Consider the following 22,608-nt stretch of genomic DNA (forward strand, 5'->3'; position numbering starts at 1 on the left):
GAGATGCAGGTTCATAGATCTGTTCTAGAGCTATGTTCTAGACCTTAGAGGCCATGAACTCTAACCCCCTCATTTTATTCATGAGAAAACTGAGACGCAAAGGTTTCCCAGGGGAGTTCAATGGGTGGGATTTGAATCCAGGCCCTCTGCCTCCAGAGCCAGGGAGTTTTCACTCTATGACCCAGATCTCAGAGCTGGGCGGAGCCTCGGAGGCAGAGTCCCATCTATACTGAGTTGGAATCCCCTTCAAAGCATCCCTGATGAGTAGCCACCCAGCCCCTGCAGGGCGACCTCCGGATAGGAGCAGCCCTTTGGGCCAGCTCCAATGGTCAGGGTGTTTTTCTTCCTCCTGAATCCTCCAGAATCTGCCTCTCCGTAGCTCCCCCCTCCCCCCTCCCAACTGCTCCCCTCAGGGGCTGGATGGAACAAGAGTAATCCCTCTTCCACATGACAGTTCTTCAAATATTTGAGATCTGTGATGCGTCTCCTCTGAGTCTCTGCTCTTTTCCTGGCTGAATATCCCTAGTGGTCTTTCAACTGATCTTCAGATCAATGCTGTAACCAGGGTGGGACAACCAAGACTTTGTCCCAAAGCAGCAAAATTTAGAGGATGCTGACAGCACCATGCCAGGGGTTGCTTCTTCAATGAGCATCAGCAAGCATTTGTTCAGAACCTACTGTGTGCTGGCCACTGAGCTGGCCACTGGAGATAGACATCCAAAGGGTGAAACAGTTCTTCCTCTCAGTGGCCAGCTCCCAGGCCTCCCACCTCCCCAGAGACTACCTCCAGCCAACCTTCAGCAGCATAGAAACCTCCCAGTCTCCTGGGGCATGCTGACTTTCACTTAACAGCCGTAATGGAGCTGAACTTCTTATCTAACCTCCCCCTGTCTCCCCCTTGTTCAAGGTGCTAAAATTCCTAGTTAACAGCTCTGCCTCTCTGGGTCACCTTCCTCTGGACACACTCCAGATTTTTTATCAACGTCCTTCCTGAAACGAGGCTCTGAGACTTACTACAATACTCTGGATGTGGCAGGGTTTCAAGCCACACAGGCTCCCCAGCCCTCCTCCCCCGGCACGCCTCATTCCCGGTCACCCTCCTCTGCACCCACTGCAGCTTGTCAGGATTCCAGCACTTGGAAGCATATCTCACTTCCTGTGTGGGTCCCTTCATCCACTAAGTCAGGTTGAGACCCTTCCCTGCCTTAGCAGACAGATGAGCTTGAGGAATAGCTGTGACTTAAAAAAAAAAAAGGTATTACCCCTGGTCTCCCTTCTGGTGAGGACCTTTATTTACTTAGTCCACAGAGCCCATTGCAGGGGCGCTCCACAAAAAAGCTTCCTAGATTGAGCTTGGTCCAAGGGTCTGCTTGATCTTGCAATAGACAGACAGACAGACAGACAGAGGGAGATCGATATGTAGGTAGATGATAGATTTGATGTATGGATGAATGAATGGATAGATGGATGGATGGATAGAGAGGGAGATGTTTGTTTTAGGGAGAGAGATGATAGAGCTAGGATGGATGGATGGATGGATGGATGGATGGATGGATGGATGGATGGATGGAGAGAGGCATTTGTTTGTTTTAGGGAGAGAGAGATGTTAGAGATATGATGGATGGATATATAGAGAGATAGGTAGATAGAAATAGATGATAAGGAACTAGATACAGAGAGAGTAGGGAGAGAGAGAGAGACAGACAGACAGAGACTGAGATTCATTCTTTCTCCAACAGTAGCCCATAGGCAGGGGTGTGCTGAAGGCCGTTAATGCCCCCTTGAGAGATGATGGTTAAATTTTCAGTATGAGCTCTTATGCCTCAGAAATCAGTAAGAACTCTACAAATCAGAACTTGATTCTCTTGTTGGTTGTTGACTGTGATGGACAAAATGTTAATCGTGCAGATTAATCTTGTAACTGGTCGTTAAGTGTTTCCAGGCATACCCTGTAGGTGCGTGTGTAGACATGAAATATTTATGAAATGTTGACCATGTGCCAGACACTGTGCTAAGAGATGAGAATACAAGCAGTGCCTCCCCTCCAAGAGCTGTGTTCTAGTGGGAGAAGAGAACCCCTAGAGGGGAGCTGGGAAGGGGTGGGGAGGGGGAGAGAGGGCCAGGAAACAGCACCAAGAGGAAACAAAGCACACCTATCAGGACCTTGGGGCTCTGGGTTGGAGTCCAAAGCAGGGGTGCGGTGAGGAGGAGGGTGATGGAATATAAGGGAACAAACATTTATTAAGCACTTACTATATGCCGGGCACTCTCCCAGGCACTAGAACCTCACAACTGCCCTATGAGGTAGATGCATATCATCCCTGATTTACAGATGAGGAAACAGGTAGACACAGGTGAAGTGACTTGCCCAGGGTCACACCACCTGTTAGTGTCCAAGGCAGGTCTTCCTGACTCCAGCCACTGAGCCCTGTGAGATGACTAGGAAGAAAACTCGGGGTCACCTCCAAGCCACCACGAGTCATCAGAGTGGAATGCTAGGCCAACATCCTTCCTCTGACAGGATGATGTGATACCGTGATACCCAGAAATGAGCACAGGATACAAGGGCCTCTCTCAGAGCAGCCCAGTATCACTTGTCGTGATTTTTAAAACGACGTTATAGGGTCTTCCATCCTGTGGGGAGAGCTTCCAAGGCATGGAGCTAGGAGTGGTGAGGTCGATTCAGAGAGGGAGAAGGCTGGCAGGGCAGATGGAGTGTGGGCTATCAAATCCTGACTCTGCTCTGGCTGTGTGACCCCAGGGAGGATGTTTGGCCTCCTGGACCTCAGTTACTTTAACTCTAAAGTAGGAGGAGTCACCACTGTAGCCAGCACCTAGCTCACCTGGCAGCAGGTAAGCTCAGGGAGGTCACATCTGTGATGGAAACTCCTTGAGGAGAGGCCCACTTTCATTGTTGGTAGTGTATCTCCTGCTCCTAACACAATGCCTAGGCCTCTATTAATCGATGGATGGATTGATTGAGTGCTGTTGTTGTTGTTGTTATTATTATTATTATTATTGCAGGGCAGTGAGGGTTAAGTGACTTGCCCAGGGTCACACAGCTAGTAAGTGTCAATTTTCTGAGCCTGGATTTGAACCCAGGTCTTCTCAACTTCAGGCCCAGGTCTCCATCCACAGCACCTTCCCCCTGGCACATGCATGAACTAATCAGCACGCATTTGTGGGGCACTTACTATGTTCCAGGCCCTGTGTTATGTGCAGAGGAGTTTACACTGGGGTTTAGGGGAAGTCAGCATGCACAGCGTGGCCTCTCTAGGCACTGTCCCCCCATTTCCCAAGTGCTCACTGTAGCATGGTCCGCAGAGAGCTGTGTAGATGGACCGTGTCTCTGAGGAGGCCCAGGGTCGGCCCCGGCTCTGGACACAGATGGGCCCTGTGAGTCCTGGGTTGAGGGCCTTTGATGTCCCAAGAAGACAAAGTATCCTTTAAGAGGGCTTTTGGGTGAGGGAGTGGCCTTGGTTCCTGGGCGGGGCGGGTAGCCCCACAGCCCCCCAACCCTCACCCTGACCACTTCCACCATGAGCATCCTTCCCCCCTTGGGAAAGCCCCTCCCAGCCCGCTCTCCCAAGTCTGCTGGGGGAGGACAAAGGCATCCCAGATGATATTAAAGCTCTGGGATTTTACTTCTTCCTAAAGTACCATCAAGGGGCCTCCCTCACTGCAGAGTCCACTGAGGTCAGCCTTGGAAGGACTGATTCAGTGATGGGAGGGACCTTAGGAATCACTGAGCCCAACCCCATCACTTTACAGATGGGGAAACTGAGGCCTGGGGGAAGTCGACTGATTGATGGGTAGATTGTTAAGTGATTTGCTCAAGACCACAAAGGGAGTAAATGAGAGACAAGATTCAGACTCAGGTCCCTTGCTCCAGGTTCAATTGTCTAAATTCAGAGTTCTTTCTATTGTTCTGCACTGTCTCCCTCTAGAGCTGGAAGGGCTGTCAGAGGTATGGGGTCAAGCCCTTCATTTGGGGGCACTTGTCAACCATACTCAGGGTAGGAGACCACAGGAAGCTGTGCCCTCAGGGGGGTTGAGAGTGGAGAATGGCAGGAAAGGTCAGGGACACAACTCAGCTGAGATAATACAAGTGCTAAACCCTCTAAATGGGATGCCCTGGGCTGGAGTCCCATTGGCCTACCTTGGTTATAGCGCTCTGACCTTTGACAAGTTATAGCAAATCAGAATAAGAGGACTGGAAAGTGCTTTGGAGCCTCGATTCTCCCTGATTTTATAGATGAGGAAACGGAGTGCAAGAGAAGGGATCACACAGTTACTATGGCGCTCAAATCATACTCAAGCCCGGGTCTCTGTCTCCAAACACAATAGTCTTTCTTTTTACAACATGGTATTAAATCTTTTTTTTATTATTACTAGCTGTGTGACCCTGGGCAAGTCACTTAACCCCCATTGTCCCGCAAAAAAAAAAAAAAAAAAAGGAAAAAAAATAAATTGTTCTCCCACCAAGCACTGTTTGGGTACATTTGCCAAGGCATAGTGAGGGTCAGAGCAGGGACTCCGACCTAGCACTTGCTCTGGAGCCAGAGAAACTAGAGCAGCTGGGTAACACAGTGGATAGAGCACCAGGTTTGGAGTCAATGAGACCTGAGTTCAAGTTTGGCCTTAGATACTTCCTATGTAACCCTGGACAAATCACTTTGTTTGCCTCAGTTTCTTCTTCTGAAAAATGGAGATAATATTAGCACCCACCTCCCAGCATGGTGGTGAAGAATCAAAGGAGATACTATTTATAAAGTGTTTAGCACAGCGTCTAGCACATAGTAGGTACTTTATCAATGTTTGCTATTATTATTCAATTTTGGCTATCTATGTGACTTTGGGCAAGACCCTTCACCTCCCTTGCCTTCATTTTCTTCATCTGTATCCTAGGGGGGTTGGCCTAGGTGGCCTCTGGGTCCAGAGTGTCCTGGTCCTGATATTGATGAACTTAGAGAAGTCAGAACCAGATTCATCCTAGATAAGTTCTGGGTGAGAGCTGAGTTCAAATCTCCTTCCTGGTTGGTCTCTGCTGGAGGTTTCTTTGCTTTGGGACTGGGAGGCCGGCCTGTTGAGCCGCCGCCCTGTTGGTTTCCCTTCTGTCTGACGGAGCAGGACAGCAGGTTTTGCCCTCCCTCAGAGTCACATCCAGAGAGAGCACCTCGGAGGGGTGGAAGAAGCATGAGACTAGTGAGAATCAAATCCAGGAGGCGGGTGATGCTCGTCTTCCTCTTACGGCTGGGCGAGGGAAGCGCCGGCAGGGAAAGGCTGGCTGGTCGCAGAAATGGGACTCTGTCTAGGGTGCTGCATGGACTTAGAGGACCTGGGGCCTGTGGACTTAAGATCCATCGGAAGGGTTCCCAATTCCCAGCTTCTCCTTCCTCACCATGAAGAAATGGAGTCTTGGCCAGTAGGGGCGATCTCTAGCAGACCATCCACACTCTGCCACCTGGCCATCCTTAGGAGCAATGGGCAGCATCTATCTGTGGGCCTTGGTGGGGTCAAGGACCTCCAAGTCTTAGAATCCTCTGGCTGGAAGTGATCCCAGGGGTCCCTTCATGTCCCCTTGAAGGCCTGAAGCCCCTTACGGGATCTGTGTCCAAATGTCCTCCAGATTCCGCTTTAAGGTGTCTAGGGATGGGGAGCTCACCACCTCCCAAGATGTCCCATTCTACTAAAGTACTATTCTAGTAACTAGGAAGTTCTCCCTCATATTGAGCTGAAATGGACTTTCCAGAAGCCAATGACCAGCCTGTTACCATGGGGACCTTGGGTGTGGGAAACAGAACCTCTGGGAAGACAGAGCCGGAGAACCCACAACCTAAAGCGGATACATTTGCCCGTGGCTTGGGAGGCAAGGCATATAGTCTGTGACCTGGGAGACAGAACCAAGGTGACGGGCCTAAGAGGCAAAACCCGGGCCGGTGACCTAGGATACAGAAGCTCATCTCCCTGGCCTGGGAGACACAAATGGAGGGCCTTTGACCTGAGAGCCAGAAGCAGGCCTGCATGGGCTGGGAGACAGAATGAGGGGCCCCATGACCTAGGAGACAAAACCTTGGGGCCTTTGACCTGAGGCCTGGGAGCCAGGGCTCAGCATTCAGGTGTCTGTGCATTTTGCCCCAGAACCCTTGGCCTCGGGCTTGGCAGGCCTGCAGGGTTGGAATGTTGTCCGGACTGGGAGAGTTGTGTCAGGCTCCTGTTTGGCAGTCACTGGCTCCAAATCAGGTCATTTGAAAAAGTGAAACTCAGCAAACGGGGTAATCCATGACCAGCTGGCCTAATTGCTGCTGGTATTTGGGGAAAGGACGAGAAGCAGCTGAAATAATGAAGCTCTGGCGGGCAGGCGAGGAGCAAGCGGCCTGTGGGGTCCTGGGGCTGTCTGAGGGTCCGCAGGCGCCCTCCAAGGGCACGCTCCAAATTCAAATCATGCAGGGGAGGGGAGCCCCGCCCCTCGGGGCTTGGAGGAAGTCTAATTAATGGAAAAATGCTTGAGTTTGGGCTGGGCCAAGCCTTGAACTCTCCGATCAGGAGAATCTGCAAAGGGAATCATTCCACCCCACCCCCTTTCCCCCTGCTCCTTATTAAACCTCTATTTACCCATGGAAATGTGTGCTTCAGGGCATAAAGAGGACGGCTGCCCATCAAAGGATGGGGAGAGGGCTGGGCGGGGCACAGATCCTAGGGACCAGATAGAGGAGCCTGAGCCTGGGAAGCTGAGGCCCCAGAACACGGGGAGGGAGGGAGCCAGGGACTTTCCAAGGCAGGGGGCAAACAATAGCTTTCGCCCCAGTGTTCTCAGTCATAGGGAAGGAGAGATGGAAAGATACCCGCGATAAAACCAACCAGATATGTGCCTGCCCATCTCTCTGTCCCCCCCCCTCTCTTTCTATGTCTCTGTCTGCCTCTCTGTCCCTTCTCTTTCTGTGTCTTTCTGTCTCTGTCTCTCTGTCTCTGTCGCTTTCTGTCTCTTTTTCTCCCTCTTTCTTATAGTTACTGAGAAAAGCCCAGAGATGGAACTATTCATTCTCACACACACGTAGACACATTCCTAGAGGTTTGCTGTCACAGGGAGAGACAGAGTGAGAAGGGAAGGAGAATGAAACAGAATGGGGAGAGGAGAGGAGAGAAGAGTCAGAGAGAATGCTGGGGAGAACGGGGTCTCTGAAGTCGTGACACTTTCCTTCAAGCTGGAGAGCTTCTGAGCCCATGAGAGAGACCCAACTGTTCTCAGATGAGGTATTGAGAGCCAGAGCCTCAGCTACCAAGGAAAGGTCCATCCAGTGATGCGACCTCTGCCACTCGTGGCTTGGGAAAGGTCATTCCTCTCCTAATCTGTAACATGGGGAGAAGGTCTTTCTCTACTTGCCTCAATTTAGTTAAATTCAAGAAGCTGGGGCGGCTGGGTGGTGCAGTGGATAGAGCACCGACCCTGGATTCAGGAGGACCTGAGTTTGAATCCAGTCTCAAACACTTGACAATTACTAGCTGTGTGACCCTGGGCAAGTCACTTAACCCTCATTGCCCTGCAAAAAAAAAAAAAAATTCAAGAAGCTGCCTCATCCTTTGGACGCTGGGTGAGATGCCCATTTGGGATCAAGCCTGGTAGGAGTCAGAGACTCATGGACTCATGGTCTTGGGCTGGAAGAGGCCTCAGAAGCCTTCTCTGAGGCCCGGCCTCTCATTTTATAAATGAGGAGATTGTTCTGGTAGTGATCCCTGGAAGGGGCCCTGGAGTTCTGTTTTGAGCTTTAGAATGATAAAGGTAAGGGCAATGACCTGAAGTCCTCTGGGGCCTCCTTAGCTGGCCAGAGGCCCAGGAGCTGGGTGGTCAGGCTGGGTCCAGGGAAACAGCAGGGAATGCTCCTAGTGTCTGGAGCCAGGAATAGGAGCAAAAGGCACAGGGGCCGGGGGCGGAGGGATGCTCCAGCAGGCCTGATTTGGTTGGTGGCCCCAGCTTCTGGCTGTCTCCCCTCCCCCAACCCATCAGATTTCCTGGGGAATCTCTAATGGGGTCTCATTTGGCCACCTCCAATTAACCTTGTCCAGGGGATGTATCAACACATCCCTGAGGACCTCATGGAGTGGGGGTAGGCAAGAAAGGAGGAGGGAGGTCCTGTGGGGAAAATAACAGGCAGTATTTGTGAGAGATCTTGTCCAATTCCTCCCAGCCCTGACATTCCCTGTTCTAAGGCCCCTCCAGCCCTGACATTCCCTGTTCTAAGGCCCCTCCGGCTCTGATAGTCCCTGTTCTAAGGCCCCTCCAGCCCTGACATTCTCTGTTCTAGGAGCCCTTCTTCCCAGCTCTGACATCCTAGGTCCTAAAGCCCCTCTCACCTCCAAACCAGATGATTCCCGGGGATCCCAAGCTTGGATCTCGGTCTCCCTTTCCTCCTTGGGCCTCTCTTCTGACACCCCCAGGGAGCTCTAGTGTAGACCTCTCTGACCCAGTTTCCAGAGCAACTTTTACTGCTGAGTCGGTGAGTGTGGTCCAAGGGCCTCTGGCCAGGTCACTGCTGTCAGGGCCTTCTCTTGTCTCTCCCGCCTCATTTTGCTGCCTCCGCTGTGTAAAACCAAAGAGGTTTCCAAAGTGCTTTTCTCAGGCCAGCCTTGTGTGGGAGGAAGGGTCAGGATCGTTCAGCGAAATCCAAGTCAAGTCCACAAGCTTTTCTTAAAGGCCTCCTGTGCCCCAGGTGTGGGCACAAGATCTGGACATACAGAGGTCCTTGCCCTCCAAGGAGCCCCCAGTCTAATGGGGAAGCTGTACCTAAGGGCATACCTGCATCTAGGGATGGTGTGTGTGTGGGGGGGAGGGGGCTCCTGCAGAGCAGAGAATTGGAGCTGGGTCTTGAAGGAAGTCTGAAAAGCCCCAGGTGATGGTGCAGACAGAGAATGCCCGGCTTTAACAAAGACATGGAGGTAGGAGATGGAGGATCTGCAAACAGGCAGGCCTGTGTTCTAGAACACCCAGAGCATGTAAAAAGGTGTAAAAAGACTGGAAAGGTAGGAGGGGGGCAGGTTACAAAGAGCTATCAATGCCCAAGGGTTTTCTGTTGGATCCCAGAGGTAATAGGGAGCCCAGGGAGTTCCTGGAGCTGGAGAATGCCTCGGGCAGAACTATGAAACTCTAGAAGCATCACCTAGGCGGCTTCAGGAAGGATGAGACTCAAGGCCAGGAGATGAGTTTGAAGACCATGTGCCATCCCTAGTCTAGGCAGGACCAGGCTTGACTGGGACTACAGAGACAAAAAAGAAAAAAACTAACCTTTTTCTAACTTCTAGGATCTTACATTCCACCTAAAGGAGGGGAGGAGTGAGTGCATTCCAGGTGTAGGGATCTGCCCGTGCACATGCAGGGAGGCAGGACATGGAAGAGCCTGTGTACTTGGTGGGTGAACAGGAGTATTGCGAGATTAGAACTGTTTTCTATTTGTCATTGTATTCCTGAGGCATGATACAGAGTATGATGCTTTTGTACTGTCGGTGCTTAAGAAATGCTTGTTGACTGATTGGTAGAGCTGGAAAAGTGGAGCCAAACTGGGGGTGGGATTGTAGAGCCCACATTTTATCCTGGAGGCCACCGGGAGCCCCTGAAGGGCTCTGAGCCTGAGGATGATGTGGTTAGACTTCCAGCAGCTGTTCAGTAAATGGATTGGAGAGCTGAGAGCTAGCCTGGAGGCAGAGAGCAGATAGTTCAGGTGAGAGGCAGATGGGGGGGGGGGGCGTGAGAAAAGGCCCCAATTGGACTGAAGGCCAGGAGGTAGAATCAAGGAGATCTGGAAACTGATTGGGGTGGGGTGTGTAAGGAGAGGGGAGAGCACAGACTTCGTGTAAAGCTGGTAACTTGGCTGCCTACAAAGATGCTGTAACCTTGGAAAGGGCGACTTCCAGGCTGAGCTAGTGGGGGGCCCCCTCCATCTAGTGGGGATGAGTGCTCAGGGTGGCTCAGGAACCTGCCTACAGGACGGGGTCTGGTCTAGATGATAAATCTGGAGGAGCCCCTCAGATAAATCGTCCTCTTCTCCCTTTCCCCTTCCTTCCCCACCCCTCACACTTTACCTAAATCACCCGTCATCTATCCATTCATTTATTCTGCATGCACTTATGAAGCAACTCCTGTATGCCAAATATTGTTCTCTGAGTTGGAGGAGATGCAAGATTTAGATATTGTTCCTGGCAGAGCTGCCAACCTGTGCCTGATTGGTACTGTACCCTGGAAGGAGGGTAGGCACGGGGCAGTCGAGAGTCACCGCATTTTAGACCTGGACCTTAGAGATTTTCCAGCCCCTCATTTGAGAGGTGGAAAAACTGAAGCCCAGAGAGGGAAACGGATTTTCCCGAAGTCAAAAAGTGACAGCAGCTGCCCCCCACACACATTGGGCACTTCTCCGGAAGCCATCCTCTGCGGGATGCCCATCACCCGGCGCCCTGCTCCCAGTCCACCGCTACCGGCCGCCCCAGCCCCTCTCCTCCCCTTCTCCCCCCTTCATCCCCACCCTAACGCTGCGCCGCCCTGCCCTTCTCTTCTCTCCCTCTTTCTTGCCTCTCTCTCCTCTCCCAGTGTCTCCCCTTCTCCCCCTCCCTCGCCCTCCTCCTTCCTCTCTCTCTCTCTTCCCCCTCCCTCTCCTCCCTCCTCCCTCGCTGTCCCCCTCCTGGTCTCCCCCCTCCCTCTCCCAGCCTCCCTCTCCCAGCCTCCCTCCTCTCCCCCTCCCTCTCCCCGCCCCCCGCCCCCCGTCTCTCTCCCCGCTGGGTGTGTCCAGCGGCCGCTTTATTGGTTCCTCCAGCTGTGAGTGTCTGTCAGTTTCCGCCCCCAAAGGGGACCGAGTTTGCTGAGCCGGGAGAGAGAAGGAAAGAGACAGAGACAGAGAGAGAGCAGGAGGGAGAGGAGAGCGAGAGGAGAGCGGGCGCGGGGCTGGCCGGAGCCGGAGCCGGAGCCCGGGAGCCGAGCGGAGCCCAGGAGGAGCCGAGCGGAGCCGGGCGGCGGCCACCGGGGGCCGGGGCAGGGCTGGCCAGGGCAGCCCGGCCGGGCCGCTCCCCTCCCGTCCCCCCGCTCGGAGGAGCGGGCGGGCGCGCCCGTGCCAGCCCGGCCCGGGGGCCGATCGCGGCCTCCCCAGCCCCAGCCCGGCCAGCCCCGCCGCCTCGGCCCCCGCCACCGTCGTTGCGGGCCGGAGCCCGGCCCCGGCGCTCGCCCCGATGCCGGCCGAACTCACACAGGTTGGTGGCAAGTTCCCGGGCTGCGCCCCGGCCGCGCCCCCGCGCCTGGGCCCGAGCCCACCCCGCCCAGCCCCCCTCGGCGCCCCGCCCCTCGCCCCTCCCGCCCCCTCGGCGCTCGCCCCCATTCCGGACCCCAGCTTCTCGGAGCCCCAGCCCGAGCCTCCTGCTCTCCGGGTTCCGGGGCCCCCTTTGTCCCCGCTGGTGCTTTTCCCTCCGAAAGCGGAATCCCCCGAGGAGGCTATTGTGTGCCTCGGAGCCCCCCTAGCCCGCCTGCCCGCCAGGCACCTCCCCGGCCCGGGGAAGGGAGGGGGGAGAGCTCGGGCTGCGCCCCACCCCTGGCCCGGAGCGCTGCGCTCCCCCAGCAGCCTGCCCGGGAAGGCTGCCCCCGAGATCTGGGCCCGGGAGGCTGGGCAGGGGCGGGCTGGGCCAGCCCCCCAGGGGGTGACTTCATCCTCCTCCTTCTCCTCTTGGGGGTGGCGGCTCGTAGGCGCTGCTAGCTGGGGCCGATGCCCTCAGCATCCCCCGGCCCAGCTCCTCACCCCCCTTTCCGCCCCCCCCCGTAAGTGCCTCTGTGTTGGGGCCCCACCGGGCCGGGGGTCCTAGCCGGGGGGGGGCGGAAACTCGGCAGAGCCCCCTTTCTTAGCTCCCCACGCCGGGCCTCGGAATGCCCGGAAAGCCAGGGCGGCCCTTGGCTCTGGGGCAAACGCGGGGGGAGAGCGAGCCTTGGCCCCAGGAAGCCTCGCTGTCTGTCGAGACTGCATCGCCCGCGGAATTAAGTGGGGAGGGAGGAAAACGGGGCTCCCTCCCCGAGTGGGGGTGGTCCTACAGCCCAGCCAGTCTGGCCCAAAGTTGGGAGAAGGGCCCCTGTCCGGGGGCCCTGCCCTGTCTGGGCCGGGGCATCCAGGAATAGCCCCCCCACCCCCGCCACTGACTCGGACAAAGGCCTTGGGGGTGGAGGGAGGTTGTCGAAGGAGGAGGATGGCATGCTGGTCCCTTGGCTATTTCCGCTCGATTGCACTAAATAGGTTTTCCCAGGAAGGATAGCAGGTGTGTTGTGCTGACGGTCGGTCATCTTGGTCTGGGTGCCCAGGAGCCCTAAGCTCTTCCTGCCCCCCCTCCACCCATGGGCTTGTCCTGAGGCTCTGCCCCCAACTCCTGGGAGGGCAGAATCTGGCTCTCAGAATCTCAGAACCGGCAGCTGAAGGGAACCGGGTGCCTGCCTGTGTAGCTCGGGAGAGTAAACCAGGAGTGAAGCCCCCCCCCAGGCCCCACAGCGCCCCCCCAGCTGCCCAGGACCACCCAGTGCCCTCCACAACACCCCTGATGGGGCAGCCTCTGCTTGGAGACCACAGATGGGCCACTCACATCTCCCCTGGCAACCAGTCGCACTTTGGGGCAGCTTTCAGAGTTGAGAAGTTTTGTGTTTGTTCCTGGTAATCAGCTCTCCAAAGCTGAGCCAGATCCAGCAGGGCAGCAAAGGCTGGGCAGCTGGGCCCAGCGAGCCCTGAGGAGCCTGCAATCTGCTCAGCGCCAGGCAGCTTCAGGCTCTCTAAGAATCCGATTTCTCTTCACAGATTTCCCTGCCCAGAGGGTCGCAAGGTTCATTTCTCAAAGACCCTCTAGGTAGTAGGAGTTTTGGGGGTAGAGAAGTGACTATTCAGAGGGTGTGGAGCAGGGACTGTCCTCGGCCGATGATGCATTGGTCTGGTATTCCCCAGCGAGGTCCTGGCTCTAGATAACCGGCTGTGTGACTGACTGGGCAGGCGAGGAGGCCAGGTAAGGCCCCCTCCAGTCCTTTTGGCCTGTGATGCTCCCCTACTGTGGGGAGAAGTTGGGGAGCTGGCTTCCCAGCCAGGGAGACCTGGCCCATACAGCTTGTGGACTCTGGCAGGGGTGACGTAGTGCCCCCAACAACTGAGAAGGTGCCCACCTGCATCCACAGAGGAGCTCTCTCCACAGATGAAATTATGGCTCTGCTTTAAGAACCCAGACTGTGTGATGGCAGGAGAGGCCGTTAGCTTTTCTGGGCCTCAGGTTACCCTTCTGTAAATCAGGGATAGAATCCCCCGCCCAAAAGGGGCCTCGGCATCCTCGGCATCTGCGGCACTGGCACTGGCTGACTGCTGGGCTGGGAGTGAGGGGAGCCGGGGGTTGAATTCTGCCTCCGGCCTCTGTGAGCTGCTTGGCCACAGGCAAGCGGATGCCCGGGCTTGTGCTCACCCAGTGGGGAGTGTTAGGGGGCTCGAATGAGCTCATGCAGGCCAGACGTTTGGGTGTAAATGTCAGCTCTTCTCCCAAGCTCTCGGAAATGTGCCTGATTGAAGTGGGTTATGATGTCATCCCACCCACACCTGAACCCCTGGTGCAACATTCCTAAGAGATGGGCATCCCTTCTGTGACGGGCACTCACTTCCTTTTAAGGCAACCCCTCTCATTCAGGGTCAGCTCTGAGGGGTGAGAGGCTTCTTCCTTCAAAGTTTGTCTCTCTAGGGCTTCCTTCCACTCATTGCTTTGAGTTCTTGTCTTGGGAACCAAGCAAGGTGAGTTTTCAATTTCAACGTCTTGGAGTGAGCTGAACAAGGTTAGACCTCTGGGTCACAGATTACCCACTGGGCTTCAGGCTGCAAGGACCAAGAGCTGGACAGTCCTGCCTGTCTGTGAGCAGGCATCTCCCTTCCCAGTCCTCTGCAAGTGGCTGCCCAGCCTCCACTTGGATATCAGCAGAGACAGGAGGCTCCATACCTGTCTCTCAGAGCAGCTCGTCCCACTTTGGGACAGCTGGGGTCAATTGAAGATTATTTGTGGGTAGAACTGAAATCCAGAGATGAGGAGGAGGACAGAGACAGAGACAGAAGAGAGGGAGAAGAGACAGAGACAGAGACAGAGACAGAGGAGAGAGACACATACACAGAGAAGGGGAGAAAGAGATACAGGGAGAGAGACAGAGAGGGGAGGGAGAGGAAGAGAGGAAGAGGGAGGAGACAGGCAGAGAAACGGGTGCGGAGACAGGCAGATGGTGGGAGTGAAGAGAAGGCCCCGGGAGGGCCCACCTGGGGCTTTCTAAGAGCCAAGTGTGGCCTGTGCTCTGGCCCATGTCTGGGGGACCCGCTGTCCTGGTGCTCCGAAATGCCTCGCGGACACTTCTTCAAAGCTTGTTGATTGATTGCCTTGGACTCCAAACAGACACTGAGTTGTTTTCCTAAAATTATAGATTCAGAGCTGGAAGGTTATCTAGTCTGGCCCCTCATTTTCTAGATGAGGAAAACCTTCAAGCTTAAGTGACTTGCCCAAGATCACAAAATTAGTAGGTGGCCAGAGGTGGAATTTGAACCCGGGTCTTCCTGACTCCCAGGGCAGTTTTCATTTATACTCTTCACTTTCTGGTTCTTTTGGGCGGGGGATGAAAATCAGGGAAACAAGTGGCCTTGTTCACTTGACCAAGACCTTCCGCTCAGTCAGGGGTCAGGGGGTAGGGCCTGCTGCTGTCCCTGGTGCCCCCTGCCTGCCATGGTGCCCTGGAGCTGGCAGCCTTGGGTCCAGTGTTAGACCCTAGTGTCTCATGGAAGTCAGTGGTGTGGGGAGGTGGGGGCAGGGAGGATCTTGAACTGAGACTTGGAGTGGAGGTCTCACCCCCTGCTCTAGCGGGTTTGCTGTGTGACCTCAGACCTGTGCCGTCCCCTCTCTAGGCTTCAGTTTCCCATTGTTATTTTTAAAGTGGAAACTGATGCCTCTTAGCTCCAAGCCCCCTGATCCTAGCATGTCTCATGTTTCCAGTGGGGCTTTAAAGTTTACAAGACGCAGGTGTTAACTCGCCCTATTTTACAGGTAAGGATCCTGAGGCCCGGTGTGGGGAAAAGACTGGACCAACCAAGGTCACACATCTAGGAAGTGTCAGAGACAGGATTCGAACCAGCATTTTCTGATTTCAAAGCCAATGCTTTTTCTGGGTTGATACTGGTCTGGCCAAGTGGGAGGAGTGCCGTAGTTCTTCCCCTGACTATATCCCTGTGACCTTGGGCAAATCACTTTTCTTTCCAGGGCCTCAGTTTACCGTTCTAAAATGATGGGGGTTGGACCAGATGGCCTCAGAGGCCCCACCCAGCTCCAGATCTAGGCTCCTTGGTATAATCTTATGCAAGTCACTTCTCTGAACTCTCTGTGCCTCAATTTACTGCTCTGTAAAATGAGGGGGTTGAGCTGAGCGTCCTCGGAGTTCTAACCCTAGGACCCTCTCCTCCCACTAAAGTCCCTTTCACCTTCTCAGGGCAGAGATCTCCATCTGTTTTCCCTGTCCCTCCCCCACCCTCAAGGTGTTGTGCAACAGTGGCAGGTTGGGGGTGGGGATGGGGAGAGAGCTGAAACCATCTATTGTCAGAAATCGCACACCCTGCCAAGCCATTGGCTTTTCCCATTCACTGTGTACTCTGGGGCTGGGCCAGCCCAGGGCAGGCTGGAACAAGGGCTCAGGGGCTCCAGGAACCAGCGGGGCAGGCCTGGTCACCAGGGAAAAGGAAGTTGGGGACCGACAGCTTTCCAGGGAAGGCCGGGCCCACCCTTGGCGATTCCTGTCCCCCGATCCAGCCCTCAGCTCAGCCCTCAGCTCAGCCCTAGAGAGAGGGCAGGGAAGAATCAGGATGTAGCATGAATGCAGAGTCGGGAGACTTGAGGCCTGTCTCTGCCACTAACAAGGCGTGTGACCTTGGTCAGGTCCCCTGTCCTCTCTGGGCCTCAGCATCCTCATTCGAATCTGTTCCCTTGTTCTAGGACAGACAAGTGCAGGGGTTTGGAGTTGGAAGGTTCTCAGATATAAACCGGTCCCATTTTACAGAGGAGGAAACTGAGGCCCAGAGAGTGGGATTGACTTCCTTGAGGCCACACAGGCAGTGGAAGCAGAGCTGGTCGTGGCCGTGAGGAGTTCCCGCATAGGCGGCCTGAGAGTTCTAACATTCTGCCCGTCCAAGGCCCGTCTGACAGGCCCCTGAATCACAAGCACAGGGAGGGAAGGTGGAAGCCAGCGCCGCATGTTGGCGGGACTGGGGTAAGCAGGGCAGCCTAGAAAGACCCACTCCCTGGCTTTGGTGGCTTCCAAGGTGGACCTGCCATGTCTCATCTTCTTCCCTATTCACAGGCTCTCCTCTCCAGGTAAAGGGGACACGGGTCCGCCCTGTCTTTGCATCCTCCCTCCCCACCACCATCCCTTGTACCTAGAATGGATCTCCTTCATCTCCATCTACTGAAGTCCTTTTCTCCCTTCCTTTAAGGCCGAGTTTGAGCATCGCCTCCTCCAGGAAGCCTTCCCTGAGGACAAGGGAGGGAGGGGAGCAGAACGTAAGGTGCCAAGGGCATAGTGGGAAGAGGGATCGGCCCCTCTCTGCTTGGCCCCGGGGGGCAGGACCAGGAACAGGGAGCAGGAAGAAGTGGCACAGGGGCTAGATTAGATGTCTGTGGATGGTTTCTTCCCCACAGGGAGAGCTGCCCCAAAGTGGAGGCGGAGTGAGCTTCCTATCCCTGGAGGACTTCAGTTGGAGGCTGGGGGGTGCTTTGTCATGGATGGTGACCTCTGAGGCCCCTCCCTAGATGCCGGGATTCCCACGGCATCTGATCTTGGCCACTGCATGTTTGGGGGATCGTGGGTCGCCGTTTGCTTGGGTCGGCTCCGAGAAAGGTGTTGGATTCCAGCCGGATCATATTTCCTTTAATCACACTGAAACATACAGATTACATTTCTAAATTCAGAGATTACCCAGATGGTAAATTCGGTTTTTTTACATCCACCCTCATACGTATGTAGGGAAATTAATCTCTCCTTTGTAGCCAAACAGGCCTCCAGTTTTCAAGACGCTGAGATGCTGTCCTTTTGTGATTTGGCCAGGGACCTGAGCTGTGAGGAACGGCTGAACACCACCCACTGCGCCGCTGCTGAGCCGCTGCCTTGAGTGTCTTGGGAGAGGGTGTTATATCTGAGGCTGCCATTTTCTCTTCCCAGACAGGCTGGGAAAACAGAGTCTGGAAGATACGGGTTCTAATCCCACCTATGACACTGGCCTCACCTTTTCTTCATCTGGGGAGTGGGGATCCTAGCTGTTCCTTGGCCTTGTTCGGTTGGATGGAGCCTAGGAGACAAGTGTGAGATGAGCTATTGACTAACTGTTCACCACTGACAAGGGCAGGCCTGTGATCAGCAGGGATTCCCAAAGGGTCAGGACATTTTACAGATGGGCAAACTGAGGATGAGTGATAGCCTCAGGGTTACAAAGTGGCTTTGGTTTCCAGACTCTCCAGCACCCTCACCCTGTGCCAGGCTAATTCTCCCCCCTCTCTCTGCTGACCCTCCTTTGGCCTTAGGGCCCTGGCTCTAGAAATGGCTCAGGAGCCGGCTGGAGGCCGCAATTCGATCTGGAGCGGCCAAGGACCCGCAGGCTGCCCCCTTCCTCTCATTGGAAGATCGGCTCAAGTGAAGTCAGAGTCCATTTTTAGATCCCGTGAAGTCACAGATGGGCCTCCGAGCTCTCTCCGTGGCCGCCGCGTGGGATCGCACAGCGTCTATTTGTGTGCTTGTGATGAACACGCTTTTCAGGCAGAGGCTTCATCCTCCCAGGTGGGGGGTGGGGGCAGAGCCTCAGCCCCTTTGTCACTTGGTCCCTGCTGGGCTGGGGCCCACGGGATTCTGGGATCCTCAGCATTCATGGCCCCAGGGATTACACCTCTTACTATTATCTTACCCATCCATCCCCTCCTCATCCCTCAGGCCTCCAGCTCAGGTCAGATGCCATCACCTCAGGCCTGGGTTATTCCTAGAACCACAGGATTTAGAGTTGGGAGGGTCCTTAGAACAGGGGATGTCAGGGCTGGAGGGGCCTTAGCTGTGACAGACCTTATCACCATTAACAGTTGAGGAAACAGGGGGAAGCTAGGTGGCGCAGCGGATAAAGCACTGGCCCTGGAGTCAGGAGGACCTGAGTTCAAATTCAACCTCAGACACTTGACACTTACTAGCTGTGTGACCCTGGGCAAGTCACTTAACCCTCATTGCCCTGCAAAACAAACAAACAAACAAATAAACAAAAACCAGTTGAGGAGACAGACTGAGAGAGTTTAAGTGACTTGCCCAGAGTTACACAGCTTGTAGGTGCCTGAGGCAGGATTGGAACTCAGATCTTCCTGACTCTGAGCCCAGCACCTCATTGGTGTCTCATAGTTCTGTGAGCCTGTGAATATCCCAGCTGAGAGTCACCTTAGAGACCACCTGGTCCTGCCTGTATCTGACTGCAGCACCCTCTACCAGCAGACCGTCCTGCTTCTGCTTGAACACCTCCAGTAATGAGGAGCTCACCACCTACAGGAGAACCCCCATTGTTAGGAAGGTTTTGCCAGCTTCAAGCTCCTTGCTCCTGGTTCTGCTTTCTGGGCCCAGGCGGAACAAGGCTCATCCCTTTTCTACGTGAATGAATAAATGAATGAAATAATGGTCTTGGTAATATACCCCGAGCCCCGCACCTCCAGCCAACACTTTTTGGGAGTTCTGAAGCATTTCATTTTTCTGGGAGAGTCTTTATGGGGGGGCGGGGCTGTAGGATGATGGGAAGAGAGGGAAGACCTGGGTTCCAATTCTGACTTGGCAACTTACAGGATTGTAGCTTCAGGAACTTGAACTGATCTGAATCTATGAAATGGGTAGAATGATCCTTGCCCTGGTCACTGGTGTTTTAAGAATTTAAAAGTGCTCTCACACAAATGGAATCCCATTTTATCCTCTCAGCCATCCTAGGAGGTAGGTGCTAGGGTTGTCTCCACTTTACAGATCAGGAAACTGAGGTGGGCAGAGGTTGGGTGACTTGCCAGGCCTGCACAGCCAGTAAATGTCTGAGGCAAGATTTGAATTCAGATCTTCTTGACTCTAGGCCCTGGGCTCTATTCCACCAAGCTACCTTGCTGGATGACTCAGTTTCCTCACCTGTAAAATAGAGCTAATTATAGGGTTGTTGTAAGTCTCAAATGAGACCGCCTTTGCCAACCTTAAAGCACTATAGAAATGTCCGTTGTGGTTATTGTAGTGCATTTGGCAGACATCCATTTTGCCTTCATTGTTTGCTAGTTAACTGTTACTGTTAGTACATGCTCGTTGGTGGGTTATTACTTTTGGTTTTTTTAGTGAGGCAATTGGGGTTAAGTGACTTGCCCAGGGTCACACAGCTAGTAAGTGTCAAGTGTCTGAGGCCAGATTTGAACTCAGGTCCTCCTGACTCCAGGGCCGGTGCTCTATCCACTGCGCCCCCTAGCGGCCCCTTAACAAATATTTCTGGGACTTGACACACTCAGCTGAAATTAATTCAAGAAAAACCCTGAGACAGAGACTAGGCCGGATTATTTTTCCCATTTTGCACATGAGGAAACTGAGGATGGGAGGTGGAGTCTCTTCTCTCAAGGGGCCCAGCAAACCTGTTCTTTGTCTTCATATGGACCACTTTCTGGTCCCCTGACCTTTGTCAGACCCCCGGACCTCTGAGACAGGGATAGGTCTAAGTATGTCTTCCACTTGTAGGGTATTGTTCTGTTGTTGTTATTATCATCATCTTCCTCCTGGGGCAAGACACATTTGGGGAAGGGTGTGTTCCCCACTTAGTGGGTATTTGTCCAGTTAGGGCCAGCACAGGGTGAGGGGCTTCAGTAGCAGATGTCAGGTCAGTCACCCATGACAGAAAATGCCCGTGGGTTTGACCTGGCCTGTGGTGAGAAGGAGAGATGACAGATGGACAAGCCCAGTGAATCAGTGGTATGACCCCGGGGTTTGGGAAGACCCTGGGGGATGCAGCGTGGGGTATGGGGAGGGGGTGGGATGGGTTAGCTCTGGAAGGCCTGGGGAGGAGAATGAATAGTACGGCATAACCCCTTGGTTGTATGCGCCATGTTGTCCCTCCTCTCTGGCCCCCACCTTGAAATGTTAGCTCTGTGAGGCCAGGGACTGTGTCGCTTTTCTGGCCTCAACCCTTGGCACATAAAAGCTCCTTGTGCAGAGATCCCCTGCGTCCTATGGGACTTCCAAAGGCCTCTAGGAAAATGTAACGCGGAAACACACATTTCACCCTCTTTCTCCTTCTCACCCTCCCCCCAAATCAGGAAAGGCTGCTGGCAACTGAGGGGAGCCCTGAAGGGAGGGAAAGATTCTAACAGTTGGAGCCAGAGGGGAAGACTTGTATTCCCAGCGTGGGGAATGGCCTGGGCTGGACAGGTGAGCCCAGGGAAGCGCTGGTCCAGCCTGGCCGGAATGTTGAGTATAGGAAGGAGAACAAACAGGAAAGAGGAACATGGCAGATAGATCTAGGTCAGGGAGGCCTTTAAATTCTGGACAGGCCAAAGACTATTTTATCCCAGAGGCTCGGTAGGGATCCACTGCGGGGAGGCTGTGGGGCGTCGTGGGAACGTTATTTTGGGAACTTTGTGGTGGACGTATTGGGGAGGGGAGAGGCAGAAGGCAGGGCTGGACAGGGGGACACGTGGGGCTGGGGATGAGGCCGAGGTCAGGCCTGGAGAGGGGGGAGGCCTCTGTCTAGAGGCCATCAGGGAGCCCTTGGGACTTGACCAGATCACAGAGCTGTGGGTGCCACCCACACCCCAGGACTGGGGAGATGGTACGGGAACCGGCAAAGCCGAATGAGGCGTACTCTGGGAACGTGGATTGTGAACTGGAAGAGGGCACCTTTGGGGTCACCGAGCCTCAGGGTCATAGCACTTGAGAGCTGGAAGGTGTCTCAGTGGCTGTGTAATCCAGCCTATACACAAAGGAATCCCCACTGTAACATAGGCCCTTGTTTTACAGATGGGGAAACTGAGGCAGGCAGAGGTTAAGTGACCTGCCTGAGTGTCTGAGGCAGGATCACCACAGTCCCAAGAGATGTCGCACTAAGGAGAGGAGAAGAGAAACAGACAGATTGAGGAGAGAGATAGTGACAGAGAGATGAATGAAGAAGGAAGAAAGAAGGAGAGAGAGACACGGAGAGACAGAAACAGAGGAAAAGAGAGAGAATAAAGGGAAAGAAGGAAGGAAGGAAGCCTTCCAGCAAGGGGGGGACAAGGCCCAAGAACAGACATTTGGCTCCAGTACTTGCGATGTCACTGGTAACCTTGGACAGAGCCAGTTTCCACCAAGTTTTGAAATTCCAAAGGGCGGGGGTGGTGATGGCAGTGGGGGCGGGCAGTGTAGACCACTTTAACCCCAGGAATTTAATGAAAAAATGACAGCGTCCCAAGAAGATGCTAGCATTGTTTTTGTTTGTTTGTGTAGACAGCCGGAAAGGAGCCAGTAGCTAGGGAGAGGTGGAAGGGGAGAAGGAGGGGGGATGATGGAAGAGGCTGACTCCCGGAGGAGGAGAGGGCGGAGGGGGTCCAGGGTGCACCAGAGAGGCGGCTTTAGCAGAGAAATAGTGAGGACTGGGCGCAGTATGGAGGGGGAGAGATGGAGAGACCCCCAGGGCTGCTCTTGGTGCCGCTTTGATGCTGCACCAGGCAGGGCCTTCCTTCCGTGCCTCAGCACGTGGGGGTCCAGAGGACCCAGACTGGGAATCAGGTGCACTGGGTTCCAGGCTCTGCTCTGCAGCTGAGCAGCCTTGGCCAAGTTCCTTGCCTTGCGTGGGCCTCAGTTTCTCTTTTGGTACATGAAGGGATGGGACCTGCAGATCTCTGTGGTAAGGACCCTGCCCACTCCAGGTTCTATGATTGGGTCCAGTTTCTTTTTAATAAAATGATTCCCAAGCTTGTGTCACGTTCCAAGCCATGGAATGAATGAATGATCAGCTCGTTTTCCTTGGGTGTATAATCGTGTTTGCGATGATGGGACAACAGCCAAAGGAATTCTTTGCCCAGGAACTGGGAAGTCTTTTTTACCCCATCCCTCTTGATTGACTCAGTTGCTGGTGCGGGCCAGCCAAAAGTCAGACAGCCAGAGCAGGAATTCTCTGCAGGGGGAGGGGCCCTCTCCTCTTCATTCCCTGCTCTGGGGGCCTTGGGAAAGGCTTGGAGCATCTCCCCCAACTCACAGACCATGGGAGACCATGAGGCTAAGGGGAATGACCCTTGGGGGCAGCCTGGACCGTTGGATGGAGAAGCAGGAGAGGTTTTACAGACGAGGAAACTGAGGCTCAGAGAGGAGGAGTGATTTTTCCAGGGTCACACCTCTAGAAATGTGAGACCCTATTCCCAGCTAGGAAGCAGGGGAATTCAACTTTGCCAGGCTTCCCTAACCCTTGAGCTTCTCTCCCAGACCAGCCTAAGCTCCCCCACCCCACCCCCATTCATGTTTGGAGGGCCTCCCTTTTGTCAAGAACCTTCCCAGGGGCCTCAGCTCTCCATAAAGAGTTGGGCAGCCTGAGTCTTTCCTGTTTT

At 54.4% G+C, this 22,608-nt stretch overlaps 1 protein-coding gene across 8 annotated transcripts in view; it reads left to right on the top strand.

Moving 5' to 3' along the window:
- ARVCF (ARVCF delta catenin family member) overlaps positions 1-22,608 on the top strand; it is a 206,971-nt gene that overhangs the window by 83,101 nt on the left and 101,262 nt on the right. Inside the window, exon 1 of one of the 8 annotated variants that reach the window (XM_043987441.1) lies at positions 10,977-11,229. The exons of the other annotated variants lie outside the window; for them this stretch is intronic. Coding sequence (XP_043843376.1) covers positions 11,209-11,229 — 21 coding nt within the window. The 5' untranslated portion in view covers positions 10,977-11,208. Of the gene's footprint in view, positions 1-10,976; positions 11,230-22,608 lie in introns of those variants that run through there. 8 annotated transcript variants of the gene reach the window in all.

This window comes from Dromiciops gliroides, chromosome 1 (genome assembly GCF_019393635.1).
Source record: "Dromiciops gliroides isolate mDroGli1 chromosome 1, mDroGli1.pri, whole genome shotgun sequence".
Lineage (NCBI taxonomy): Eukaryota > Metazoa > Chordata > Mammalia > Microbiotheria > Microbiotheriidae > Dromiciops > Dromiciops gliroides.